At 42.8% G+C, this 13,119-nt stretch overlaps 1 protein-coding gene across 1 annotated transcript in view; it reads right to left on the bottom strand.

Annotated features, from left to right (window-relative positions):
* Window positions 1-4,452: 4,452 nt before the first annotated feature.
* Window positions 4,453-13,119, bottom strand: part of bcar3 (BCAR3 adaptor protein, NSP family member) — a 55,382-nt gene continuing 46,715 nt past the window's right edge. The window contains exons 7-17 of the mRNA XM_070832146.1: window positions 12,751-12,867; window positions 12,380-12,615; window positions 11,506-11,606; window positions 10,858-10,992; window positions 10,209-10,427; window positions 8,920-9,539; window positions 7,741-7,856; window positions 7,165-7,336; window positions 6,771-6,882; window positions 5,843-6,046; window positions 4,453-5,750 (exon numbers count right to left, since the gene is read on the bottom strand). Coding sequence (XP_070688247.1) covers window positions 5,572-5,750; window positions 5,843-6,046; window positions 6,771-6,882; window positions 7,165-7,336; window positions 7,741-7,856; window positions 8,920-9,539; window positions 10,209-10,427; window positions 10,858-10,992; window positions 11,506-11,606; window positions 12,380-12,615; window positions 12,751-12,867 — 2,211 coding nt within the window. The 3' untranslated portion in view covers window positions 4,453-5,571. The remainder of the gene's footprint in view (window positions 5,751-5,842; window positions 6,047-6,770; window positions 6,883-7,164; window positions 7,337-7,740; window positions 7,857-8,919; window positions 9,540-10,208; window positions 10,428-10,857; window positions 10,993-11,505; window positions 11,607-12,379; window positions 12,616-12,750; window positions 12,868-13,119) is intronic.

Here is a 13,119-nt window from a genome sequence, read left to right as displayed (position 1 = left end):
TGGCGACACGTCCTCAACAGCCTCTTTCAGGGGCGTCACATCGGGGGGGAAACCTGCTGATGCTCTGCTGCCAGAAGTTAAAACAGAGAGAAGCTGCTGTGGCCTCACTTATCAGATGTGCGGCTGAGGGTAAAAACTGTCGGAAGCAGCGCTGCAGCAGGTTTTCCTCTCTGATTTGATCTGAGTTTATCTCCCCGCCTCACTGCTCCACCGTCTGCTCTGCACTTTTAACAGGATACTTTGCCTTTCACCAATTGAATTGGTCTCCAGTGAAGCTGCTGATCGAAGCGTTGGAGGAAACGTTTCTCTAAACCTTTTGCAGTGGCTTCTTTTGTGAGCCTTCCTGCCTTCAGAAAATAGCATTTTGACAAGAATCTCTCATTACAAATTCCCCCTGATATGAACTCTGGTGGCAGCCGAGCAACTTGTGGCTAAAAGTCTGGAAACACCAAGTAAGTGAACTTTGTGATGAGCTTTATTTTGGTCAAACTGCTATTTTCAAGGTCAGAAATGGGCCCTTGAGTTCCCTGACTGCCACCTTTCCTCCAGACTTTTGGTCAAAGCTCCTCGTGAGAGAAAAGCTTTCCCACTCAGAACGTCAGGGTCAGTTGTTCCTGCTGTCACTAACAATGTCAGTGCTGCACTGCTATAATCATCATCATCGTCATCGTCGTCCGTGCTCTGTTGGTGATGTCTGCCTGCCTGAGCCACTCTGCTCCTCATGCCTGCCTTCACCCTCATTCAGTCGCATGTCCTTAACGTGTCCTTAACGTGTCCTTAACGTGTCCCAAACATGATCGAGTGCGACTTTAACTGCAACTGTGTAACTGTGTGTGTGTGTGTGTGTGTTTGCAACTTTGGCTGAGTTGTATGTTGAATGCCATTTTTAATGGAAGTCCAGCATGAGAATAATTTGTTTTTGTGTGTTTAAAGGGACAGTCCACCCCAAATCCAAAGAACAAACATTAACTCTTGGCTGTAGTGCTGTTTATCCGTCCAGATTGTTTTGTTGTGAGTTACTGAGTTTTGGAGATATTGACCACAAAGATGTCCGACTTCTCTTTTCTACACATCACGACCAGGTCACTCAGGATAATCCACAGACTTTGTTGTGAGCAGTTTCATGTAGAAGCTATTTTCTACTGACCTGTGTCCGCCTAGCAGCTCACCACACGTCCACTTGTGGTCAAGAGGCTCTCGTCCGATATTAATAATTTCCAATGCCTCCAAAACTCACACAAAAAGAATATCCAGATGGATAAATAGCACTCCAGTTAAGAGGAAAACTGTGTATGTTTGATTTTTGGGGTGAACTGTCCCTTTAATGTTTCCCAAACTAGCAGCTGGGTAAAATCAGAGCGACTCATTAGGCAGACAGCCGGAGTATAAAGTGAATACAGGACCTCCCTACCACTCTTTCTCCTCCCTCCTTTCCTCTCCTTTTTCGTCCGGGGTTGTAATTCCACCAGTCGACCAGCAGATGGGAGCCTTCACTCACCAAACCACAGCTCAGCTCGAGCGGGACGGAGCCACGTTTACCCATAAAACACCACAAAAAAACAAAAAAAAAAACATCAAGAGGAGCTCCGGTGTCTCTGCAGCCAGACTCTGCCTTAAAACTCCACGTCGTTTTACTGTGGAGGGATTTTGTTTTTTCCCCCACACACATCTGGATGTGTCTCTGTTCTTCCGCCTGACTACATCTCCCATCAGCCACCTGGGCTCAGCTCTTTTTTTGGGGGGGGGTGGGGGGGACTCTCTACTGCATCTTCATGAAAAGTTTCTCATTTAATCAGTTGTATTTGTGAATGTGACGACACGCACGCATGTATCAGCGACGTTTACGGAAAGCCGAACGGGCCAAAAAACACGCCTGTGAGTTTTGCATGTTCGGCTTTCCGTACTCGCTCACGTGTAAACGTGTGTTCACGAGCCCGTGTTACATGCGTGGCGTTAGTTTTTACCATTGAATGATTTGTACATATTAACATCTTTTATGTCATGCTGAATGTGTTTCCGTGGTGATTGTTTTTTGGTGTGATTGACACTCCCCATGACAACAAGGTTTGAATTGAACTGATGCACTTTGCCCTGAAAGTACTACAGCATTTGATTCTGAAGAAATGAATGAGTGAGTGAGTGAATGAATGTAGTTTGTTTGTTTTGTCTGCTGAGAGGTGTGAACTTTATGAATGACCACTGTGTCGCAGCGAGAAACAAAAGCCGCTCCACTTTTTCTCTCTTCCTGATGGTTTTTATACTCTTTTTCTAACTTGCCGAGCGACGACCCACTTGTGTTGCATGATTTTTTTAGATTCATTCATCTTTCTGGTGATTTTTTTGTTCTTTTGTTTTGGTTTTGTTTTTTTTTTTAACCATCCACTGTTCAATAGACTAACAAAACTACAAGTCTGCAGCAAAGTTCGACTTCCTTTTGATGCTATTTAAAGACAAAAGAAGCCGCTAATGATGGCGCTCTTGTCCGAACAGCGGGTGGCAGCGCCGTGGCTGTAAATCTGTGTTTCTTCGACGAAGCTGTGAAATGTACAGAATGATGCTGTGGGTGTTGTTACTTGAACTGCTCAGAAACACGGTTTTTCCTCTCCTCTCGCACATGGCAGAGAAATAGTTCGACATTGTGGGAAAATTCGCTTCCCACAACTTGATGTTTTTACACTTTACGCGGATAAAAAAAAAAAAATAAAAAATAAAGATTTTGCTTCTTACAGACAGAGCCAGGCTAGCCGTTTCCCTTTGTTTCCAGTCTTTATGCTAAGCTAAGCTAACTGGCTGTATGTCTTTGTATTTACCGTGCAGACATGAGAGCGGTATCAATCTTCTCCGTTAACTCTCTGCAAGAAAGTGAATTTTTGTGGGGTGAAAATTTCCCAAAATGTCCAACTGTTCTCTTCAGATTCCGTCTGTGCTGATTGGGTTTAATTTGGGGATGCAAAATGGTGCAAATGAAAGTTTCTTAAGATGGTTTTTGCTTTTTAAGATTACATCTCGTAAAACTGTACACTAACTGATCGATGCTTTTGTGTTTGGAGCACATATTGGATGTTATAGCTACACCTAACCTGCTTGTGATTCCTTCATTTTTCTTTTTGAAAACTAAACTATGATATACGATGTGTGCGGTCAAGTGTTTTAGATTAAATTCTACTTCTGTTTTAAAGCAATTAGGGCTGCGACATTTGATTCTAGTCTATGAAATGTAAAAAACTAGTGAATAATGCCCGTCTGAAGTTTTAAGGCACGAGTTTGTCTTCCAGTGGTATTTTTTTTTTAAACAAACCCAAAGAGATTTAGTTACATTAAACAGAAATCCTCTTCTTTGAGATGCTGGAACCAGTATTTGTATTCAAAAAGTAAAAAGATAAGAGTTTTAGCACTAAACCCTGCTTGCGGCTACAGACATGAAGCTCCACATGAATGTAAACGCAGTCAAATTAGCATTAATATTGCTGTGAGGATCCACAACGGCGTTTTTACTAACTTAAAACAGACGGCACACTCCAAATTTTTAATTTTCTTCAACAAAATATTCTCCTTTAGGTCAGCCAATGGCCCTGTTTGGAGTGTACTGTCCCTTTAATTTAAAAATAAAATAAATACAGGAAGTCATTTGTAACAAAGCAGCTTTGAAATGAGCAAAACGTACCAAAAGTCCTGTTAATGTTTAATTTTTTACCATAGATATACTGTCTACCATAAGAGCCACTGTGCTGTAACTCTGAATATTATGCAAAAAAATACTTAATAACAAATCAGCTTTGAGATGCTAAATATGAGAAAGTTGCAGAAACCTGCTGAGCTGCAGCGGTGCTGTTTAAAAACCAGACGTCATCATCGCTTCTCTTCTTTTTTTTTTTAAAACTCTGATCATCGTGTTCGTCCTGTGGAAACTTCTGACTGCCGTGTACAGAGCGTCTCCAGATGTTAAACTCACCATGAAAGCCTTTTTTTTTTGTTTTTTTCTTGTTAATCTCTCAGCATCCACTAACAGTGAATAAAAACAGCAGCAGGTACCAGGTGACTTTGCAGGACATTAACATCCATGTAAATGTGTTTTTACCATGTTGTATATGTTGTAATAACCAATGGCAGTACGTCTCTCTCCATATTGTTGTGCACATCTTTTTACTTTGAATGTTGTCAGACACTTTGTGAACAAAATGCTTTTTTTTTTTTCTCTCTCCTTCTTCCAAGATATTGTTCTAATAAAATAAGCAGCAATGAAAAGTGGATTTGTTTTCTTTTGAGGAAAATGATTTAAATTCAGCTCTGACTTTAACCTTTAGTTTGATCATGTGAAATCATCTTTAAAATGCCGTCGGACACGATAAGTGCTGTAATCTCGTGCATTAATCATGTGACACAAACTTCGTCTTTAAGTCTTAAACTGAATCGTGAATTCATAGTTGGATATTCAGTGTATTACTGCACATCGTATTTATTAAATCTTACCACAGTAGCTCATAATAATAATATAAACATTAAAATCATCTTTCTTTCAGTTGATTTTCTACAGAAAATATGTACAGTCTGTTATTAACATGCTAATATTTCAGATATGTACAACTTAAGTCTCTCACATGTTAACGTACATCATTCAGGTTTACGCACAAACAAAAATATTTTCATCCCTGGAGAAAGAAAAAGAGATTTGTAGCTACATTTACACACAAAGTACAAATCAGATTTTCTGCTCTAATGTAAATACAGTAAAAAAAAAAAATTACTGTACATCTGTCATCCAATGATTAATATTTAATCCATTTCTATATATTTTCTGTATTTATATTTATTCTTTTGCTTGTTAAACAAGCAGGAAAGTGATCAGGTTGTTTGTGTCAGAGGTCACAGAGATAAATGCAGCCAGCAAACACTCACTGCAGCTGTTAAACAGACGTATCGTCTCTATGAAGACGACATCCACTGACGTCCTGCTCTTTGAAATCTCTAAGACGTTTCTTCTCCTTTAGTCTTGGAGAAATATTTTCTTGATTAGCTGGAATGTTGAAACACAATAAAACAAACGTAAAGTGTCCGTTCAGCAGAAAGTGTCTAAACTAAAGTACAGTCCGGGTCCCTTTGAGCCTCCTCCGCTCCGTTCAGACCAGCTGGTTCATTTCACCGTCTTCTGGGGAACTTTGTGACCTGAGTGCATCTCCAGATCTCAGCCACGGAAATAAGTGAGTAAAATGTAATAATGATAGTAGTAATAATACAAAATCTGTATTTGTATACGATGGCACAGGCTCTAAGTCCTGCTGTTGTGTTTGTGTGTTTTTTCATGTGATGTCCTCCAGTCGTGAGTCTGATGTCGAGGACGAACGCTTCCTGGAAACTGCAGCTGATGTTGCAGGTTTACATGAATCCTCGGAAAAAAAGACTCTTTTAACCGACGTGAAGCATTAAATGACTAAGAAGAGCAAAGTCGGCCGCAGGAGTGTGACGTTTGTCCACTTCCTGTTTGGTTTGTCTCTGATCTCTTTATAACTTTCTGCCTCGTCGCAGGTTTCTGAAGTCCAGAGCGTCTGTGTGCGAGCCGCTGCTCATCAGACGTCAGATCAGGGTTTGTGTCTTGGGTGGGGGCTCCAGTTTCCGTGACAACGCAGTGAGAATGAGGTTGAACTTGTTGTAGCGGTCTGATTGGTTGACCGAGGCTCCCCGGCTTCCCCACAGCAGCCGCAGCTGAAAGTCCGTCTTAAACACCTCCAGCAGGTCTTCGTCACACTGGAACTCTGCAGACGCAAACAGACGGCGACTTTATGATGCTGAAAAACTTTATTGACAAAGACAAACGACGGCGACAGCGTTTTTTTGTTTTTCACACCTTGTGCGATCCTCTCCGCGTTGGCCGTGTAGCTCTGAGCGCTGTGTGCAACGTCGCGTGCGGCCTCCAGGTGGCGCAGCATGATGTCGCAGCCCTGGTCGCTGGTCTCCCAGAGCTCCGCCCCCTCAGGTGTGGTTGACGGGCGCTCCATCAAAGTGAGGAGGGGCAGCAGGAGCGGGACGCAGAGCACCGGAGGAGACGCAGCTGGAGGAGGAGGTCAGTGTGATTAAATTAACACAGAAAAGTCTGTTTAAAAACCTTCTTAGTGATCTTTGATATTCTAATCATTACTAATCAATACACTGTTGATGCTGATTTAAGCGACTCGTCTTAAAGAATCTAATTTCTACGTCTGTGACACATTTACCAACATTTTAGTTCATAAACTCACTTTTTATTCGGGAAGAAAACCCATTAACTAATTTTTTTATTTTTAAATCCACCTGGTTTGTGTTGTTAAATGTAAAAACTATAAAAGAAAGTATAAAGAAATAAGGTTACAGGTATGTTTGTGTATCAGAGCGGGTTTGTTCTTTGTTGTTACACTTATTCTGACCAAAATACACATAAATCTCTGGTGTTAATTTAACTGAAATATCTCAACACAACTAATATTACTGGTGGTTTCTCACAAAAAGCCCCTTTTAATGACTCCTGAACAGAATCCTTCATAAGAGCACTCATTTGCAAATCAGTCGTTGTGTCAAGCACAAATTTAGCCAGTACACCAAATTTGCAGTGGGGGTTGAATAATTGTGAGTGGAACTGAATTTAAGTGTGTTTGTGTGTGTGTGTGTGTGTGTGTGTGTGTGTGTGTGTGTGTGTGTGTGTGTGTGTGTGTGTGTGTGTGTGTGTGTGTGTGTGTGTGTGTGTGTGTGTGTGTGTGTGTGTGTGTGTGTGTGTGTGTGTGTGTGTGTGTTTTCAGTACCGGTTCCCTCGTACAGATTCTTGTAGAAAGGTTTGAGTATTTTCTCGTAGCTGATGGCCGTCTGTGTGTAGTTCCTTCGTAAAGTCGTCCATGTTTCCTCCAAACGGCTGATCTGCACAGAAAACAACAGACGTCACCTCTGAGTGTCTGTCAGCTGGTTAACGTCACCAGAGAATGACATCAGGTCAAAAACTTTTTTTCTGATCGACTTAATGGTCAAGATTTCATGCAGAAAATGTAAAGAAGCGAGGAAAGAAACTAAAAATGATACATTTCTGGCAGGTTATGGTGAACAAATATTTGTTTTTTACACTTTTATTTCACAAGTGTGGCTGTAGGAAGTTTGTGTGTGTCTGTGTGTGTGTGTGTGTGTGTGTGTGTGTGTGTGTGTTACCTGCGGCAGCTCCAGAGCCTTCATCAGGGCCGTGAAGGCGAACAGGTCGCCCACCGCGTCCTTCAGCTCCACCGCGACCAAGATGATGCGATTTAAGGTGGACGCCCGCTCGTCCACGCTGCCCGTACATCCCAGAATATCCACGGCAACGCCTATCGCCATGGTGTGGTGCCTGGGAAACGGAAGAGAGGCAGATTATCTGCACCAGCCGACGCCAAATGTTACAACGTACGTGTGTGTGTGTGTGTGTGTGTGTGTTGTTTCACTCGCTCAGTTTTCTAATCTGATCCCTGTGACCTTAACTGATTTAAAATAAAGACCTTTTAGAGGTCTGGGTCCGTATTATTCTACCGTAACTGTTTGGTAACCATGGTAACAAGGGTTAGGAAAACAGCCATTAAAGATGAACAGCTCCTGAATCAATGTTCTTATCAGAAATAAGACCGACATCAATCTTCCCACCGAACTGTTGGCAAGAGAGCAAATGTTGAACTGTTCCTTTATATGTTAACTGTGAGCTTGAAGCGTGTGTGTGTGTGTGTGTGTGTGTGTGTGTGTGTGTGTGTGTGTGTGTACCTCTCCATCAGGTCCAGCCTCAGCTGTTGACCGTGCGGCAGCGTCACCAGCTCCAGACCAGAGGACACGCCCATCTGACCTTTGAGCTCGGGGGTCACTCTGAGTATCCTCGCTACCTGGAGGGAAAACACAGATCACGTCTAGTTGATTTAACTTCCTCCTCTCTGATTCTGTCCACCTAGTGTGTGTGTGTGTGTGTGTGTGTGTGTGTGTGTGTGTGTGTGTGTGCCTGTCTGGTGTAATCTTCTCAGAGCCAGGGGATGATTTTTGTTCCGACTTCAGGTTTTTTTAATGATTAATAAATCATTTATTAAAGCTTTATGTGTCAGTCAGAAAAAACTCGTACAGTTAAACCAACTTTTGTTGCGTTGATTTTATCCTGTTTCATCATCACACTGGTTTTTAGCTCTTTAACTGAGGAGAACGGCTCTGACGAACTTTCTTCAAAACTTGTGGGAAAATGACCAAAATGCATCAACTTATGAGCATCAAAGGATAAAACTGAGGATTTACTGGTTTATTATGAGGAAGGAAACCCATTATTACTCCTTCACTACCAAACAAACACAGCATTATTAATAACTATTACGCCGCTTTGTTGAACGCTCCACTCTGCAGTCATTGCAGCCGAACACGGCGGATCACAGTAGAGAAAATTAGTGTTATATCTACAGTCTGTCCACTAGAGAGCGCTGACGGGTTTATTTATCTACTGTGAAATGTGAGTCACTGGAAAAACAAATTTAAGATTTGACTTGTTCAGGGTACATCCTTCAATATCTGTAGCTATATTATTGATATACTATAATTGAGTTGTTTAATGTTCAGAATAATATAATATACATTTTTTTAATATGCTGCAGGTGTTTGCTGCTAGAAATGTATGGAAGCTCATTTCTGCCAATGTGATGAAAAACAAAAGATCTGCTAAGTTATTATAATAACAAACTCTAGAAATAATGACGTAATCTCTGAAGTCGTTATTTGAGGATACTTATTATTATTATTATTATTATCATTATTTTGAGAAAGTTGTTTTCTTTATGATGAGCTCCAGGAGTAGAGTAGTTAGTAGTAAATATGTTTGACTGCATTTGAGAATATAGAGAAGTTAAACCCACATTAGATAATAGTGATGTGATGTCCTGTGTGTGTGTGTGTGTGTGTGTGTGTGTGTACCTGGCAGTCGGCCACCAGCAGGTGTCTGGCGATGCTTTGGTGATCGTGGCTGAGCAGCAGCTCCTTCGCCCTCTTCAGGACCGCCATCTCCAGCGGTTTGTTTTCAGCCGGAAGAAGTCGGGATCCGAACTCTGCCGGCCGGAACGTCGACTCCGTCTCCACGACCGGACGCTGGAAACTGTTCCTCTCTTTCCCCCTCCTCCTCCTCTCTTCCTCCTCCTCCTCCTCTTCCTCGCTGGTGTTTTCTAAGGCAGCGATGGCGTGATGGTAGGAGCTTCTGTCCAGCCCTCTCCTCCCTCCCACCTCCTTCTCCTCCTCCTCTCTCCCTCCCTCCCCCTCTCTCCTCAGTCTCTCCACGTAGCTGCAGGACGGCGGCTGGAGACCGAAGGCGTTGTCCGTGATGGGGTTTGGCGAATTTGACTCGTCCCACTTCAGCGGGCTGCAGGACCTCAGGTCCGCGGGGCTCGGCTGCAGCCGCTCAGTCCGTCCTGATTTTGCGTCGGAGTCTGGATACTGAACCGGTTCGGCGGGTGAGACCACAGAGCTGCAGGAGCTGTGAGAGTCTGCGGGCAGGAGCTGATGCTGGAACTTCAGGGGTTTGACTGGAGGTACGGGAGGGCCTGTGGGACGACAATCACTGATCACTGAAAGTCACAGACATTCTGCTCATGTTCAAGTTCACACTTGCATTTAGGGGTTTTCTCTTACTGTGAATGCTGCAAACTGCTGTTTTCACGCTCGTCTTAGCTCCTGTCTCTTTAAGGCCCCACACATGGGACAAGACATTAAAAAGTGCATTTTGGGTAATATGTCCCTTTTAATAGTTGCCTTTACTGTTATTTATTGGGATCTTTAAAGATCTTTGGAGCAGCTTACTTCAGTAAATCATCTCCCTTTGACCTTTTCTTAATTATTTATCTGCTTTTTTATGTTTCTTTAACCCATTGTTTTATGTTTTATATACGTTATTATAGCGTTCTAGCTTTTTTATTTGTTATTACTATTTGCTTACAGTGTTTTTATGTGAGATATTTGATTGTTTCCTTGTTTGTGAGGCACTAATAGTAATAATAATAATACAGTTATTAAGGTAGAATATGAGCACCCAGAACAACTGTGACAGAACAAATAGAAAAGACAACTTAATTGGGCTGAGTACTGCTATTTAAAGTAGTTACATCTTAAAACGAATTGTGTGATGAGTTATTTATCTGTCTGTCGTAGAAAAGTATTCATATTTCCTTATTATAACAGTTAATGTGGACGCTTTTCATGGAGCATGAAGTTACCTCCACTCCTCCGCGTAGAGCCGTGAGTTTCCACACATGTGGAGTCCAGGGGAGGTGCAGTTGGCCTGGAGGAGGAGGAGTCTGTGAGGGCGGAGGAGCCGGAGGGGGGGACCAGTGGCTGGAGGCAGGGGGAGCGAGGCAGTCGGGCCAGCGGCACCTTGCTGGGTTTGGGAGGCGGTTTAGGACACAGCTGGCTGTCTGAGCCCCGGATGGCCTGGCCTGGAGACACAAGAGCACGACATGTTCATCAGATATACCTGAGTGCCGGTTCTTGGAACCAAAGTTACATTTATTTTTTCACATGCATGACTGTTGGTACTTAATATAATAATAAAACAGGAGCAACAAGGCTTTTCTCCATACCTACACTACTGTAACTTTTCCCAGCATTTATTATTATTTCTTCATTGTTATATTTTATTACTATATTGTTGGTACTGGCTGCTATTGTGCAATTGAATGCTGTATAAAATTTAACCTAATAAAGCCGTTCAAATATGGTGAGGTGATGTTTTTTGGCTACTAGAGCCCGTAGAAGAGGTGGGTGATGTGTTTACTCAGCAGAATATAAATACCAGGCTCACAGGAGAGGTTTTTGTGTTTGAGTGGCTGTTATTAAACAGATTTGTTGAACATTTTATCTGCTGACCTGCCAGAAGCTCTGCAGATCTTCGTGGCACAGAGGGGCTCAGCACCGGCTCGCTGCCTGTCCGAAACACTGGAGACTTGGGGTTGGGGCTCTGGAGGAGAGGGTCAGGAGGATGCTGAGGCTGTGGTTTGGATCCTAAAGAGGAGAGGAGAGAAAACAGAGGGGACATGTAAAGGTGGTTACAGGTAGAAGAGGATAGAATAGATGAGAGAAGGTGAGCAATCCGAGAAGAATACATAGAGACTGTTTTAAGAAGTGGACGTAGCCACCGAGACGTCACCGCTGGATGGTGGGATGGTTGGACAAATTATATTTTGCTTCTTTCTTAATTTCTTTTAAAGCTTTGGCAACACTGTTGCTACTTTCATGCCACTAAAACCCACTGATTTGTATTGAAATGAGAAAAGTCTTCAGTCTGCTTCAAACAAACAAGCCTTGTATAAAGTCAAGCGTTTAAAATAATCTCACTCTGAGGCGAAAAGCCTGCTGTCTGCCTGCAATGAAACATATAAAGCAGTGCCCACCTTTGAACAGTCTCTTAGCGAGGGTGTTCAAAGCATGCACAGAAAAACTAAAGTAGTTGTGTGGAGAACCTTTCCATCACACGCTTTTTGTCTGGATCACAACATGAATCTCAGTTTCCCTTACCGAGGGGCAGGTAGCTCTCTGATTGGTGCGCCTTGAGTGGGCGTCGCCTCTCTTGGACCTGATTGAGACTCGCTGGCTGGCTGCCACAGCGATCCTTCAACCTGAACAAAAGGGGACGTCAACAACTAATGTCAATAAACAGATTTCCACATAAACATGAATAAAGGAGAAATAAGTCAAACCCACACTAAGAATATAAAGTACCATTCAAGAGGAGGAAATAAAGGAGGAAGTCCTCTGAAGACCAGAACATGAACTCTTTTCTCCTTCCTTTCACCTCATGTTTCTTCTCTGTCTCTTTCTTGTGTTCTGCTCTGAACCACATATTCATCTTTTCCTCACTCCTGCTCTGCCTCTTTACTCAGACAGATATGGACTCCATACATTACGCCCCGTGTGCTCTAATGCGTCGTGAAATTACACATTTCTGTTCCTTTCCGTTCAACACTCACGCACGTCTTTATTTATAGAGGACGTATGGAACATGTTGTATATACAGCCTGCTGCCGGGCTGATGAATGTTAACAGCTCAAGGCTACAAGCTTAAAAGCGGGGAGGGATTTAAAGGGTTGATTCAAGTCTTTCAGAGAAAAAGGGAAGCAGAGAGAGATAATGTGACTGATTACAGGTGGGTCTCCATTGTTTAAATACAGCAGACAGCGTGTTATTTGGTCTGTAGCCCACAACCCACTTCCAGTAATAAGCTTGAGTCGATTGGAGCTAAAAAGTACGAGAGTCTTTAACACCGTATTCGTCAAATCTAACAAATTACACATGCTCAATACGAGATCGTCTAGAAACAACAAACTCACACATTATTCCAGCCACTGAGCAGTAACAGTGTGTTTGTGTGGGTTTCTAGGAGTGGACCCACCTGAGCTGGCTGCCACGGCCCACGCCGTTGTCCTGGCAGTGTGTGCTGTCGTGCGTGGTGTGTGTGTTGTCGTGTGTGTGTCCGTTGGTAATGTTGAGGCTGAGGCGCTTCTGACTCCGCCTCTCCTGCGCCAGAAGCCCCGCCTCTCGATGGCTGCTGGACAGCCCGTACTTTTCTTCCAAGCTGCGTAGCGGCAGCCCTCTGTTAATGGGCTGGAAGATAATGGCTCCTACCACCTTCAAAGCACAGACAGATGAAGAAAAACAACAGCAATAAAACACGATTCGCATATATTTCACAGACCAACAAATCAAATTGTGAAGATGTTTTCCATAAAAACAGTTTCTGTGTAAAAATGTGAGTAAACCCACCTGGGAGACAGGTTTTCTGTTGCCGACGTAGTATCTTATGAGTGCAGGGACGTTGTCAAATCCTTCCCTTTCTAGACAGTACTCGACTCTGGAGTAGGCTTCATTCAACATAACTACCTGAACGGGAGAAATAGAAATGTATTAGTTATTAATTGGTGTTTTTTTTTTTTTAAGATCTGTGACCCTTAAAATAAAGCAGTTGCACTTGCAACCATTAATTCACCCAGAGAACAGCTTGTTCAATAATCTTTAGACATAAAATAAAACAGCAAATATTAGACACACAGCTTCTAAACACGTCGGTGAGTCTAGTTTTTCTGATGCAGAGTGAAACTAAAGGAATCAAGATGTCATAGCTGTGGTATGTGA

Source organism: Pempheris klunzingeri, chromosome 6 (genome assembly GCF_042242105.1).
Source record: "Pempheris klunzingeri isolate RE-2024b chromosome 6, fPemKlu1.hap1, whole genome shotgun sequence".
NCBI classification, from domain to species: domain Eukaryota; kingdom Metazoa; phylum Chordata; class Actinopteri; order Acropomatiformes; family Pempheridae; genus Pempheris; species Pempheris klunzingeri.
Note: the sequence above shows the minus strand (reverse complement) of the source record. Positions and strands in the feature narration are given on the sequence as shown.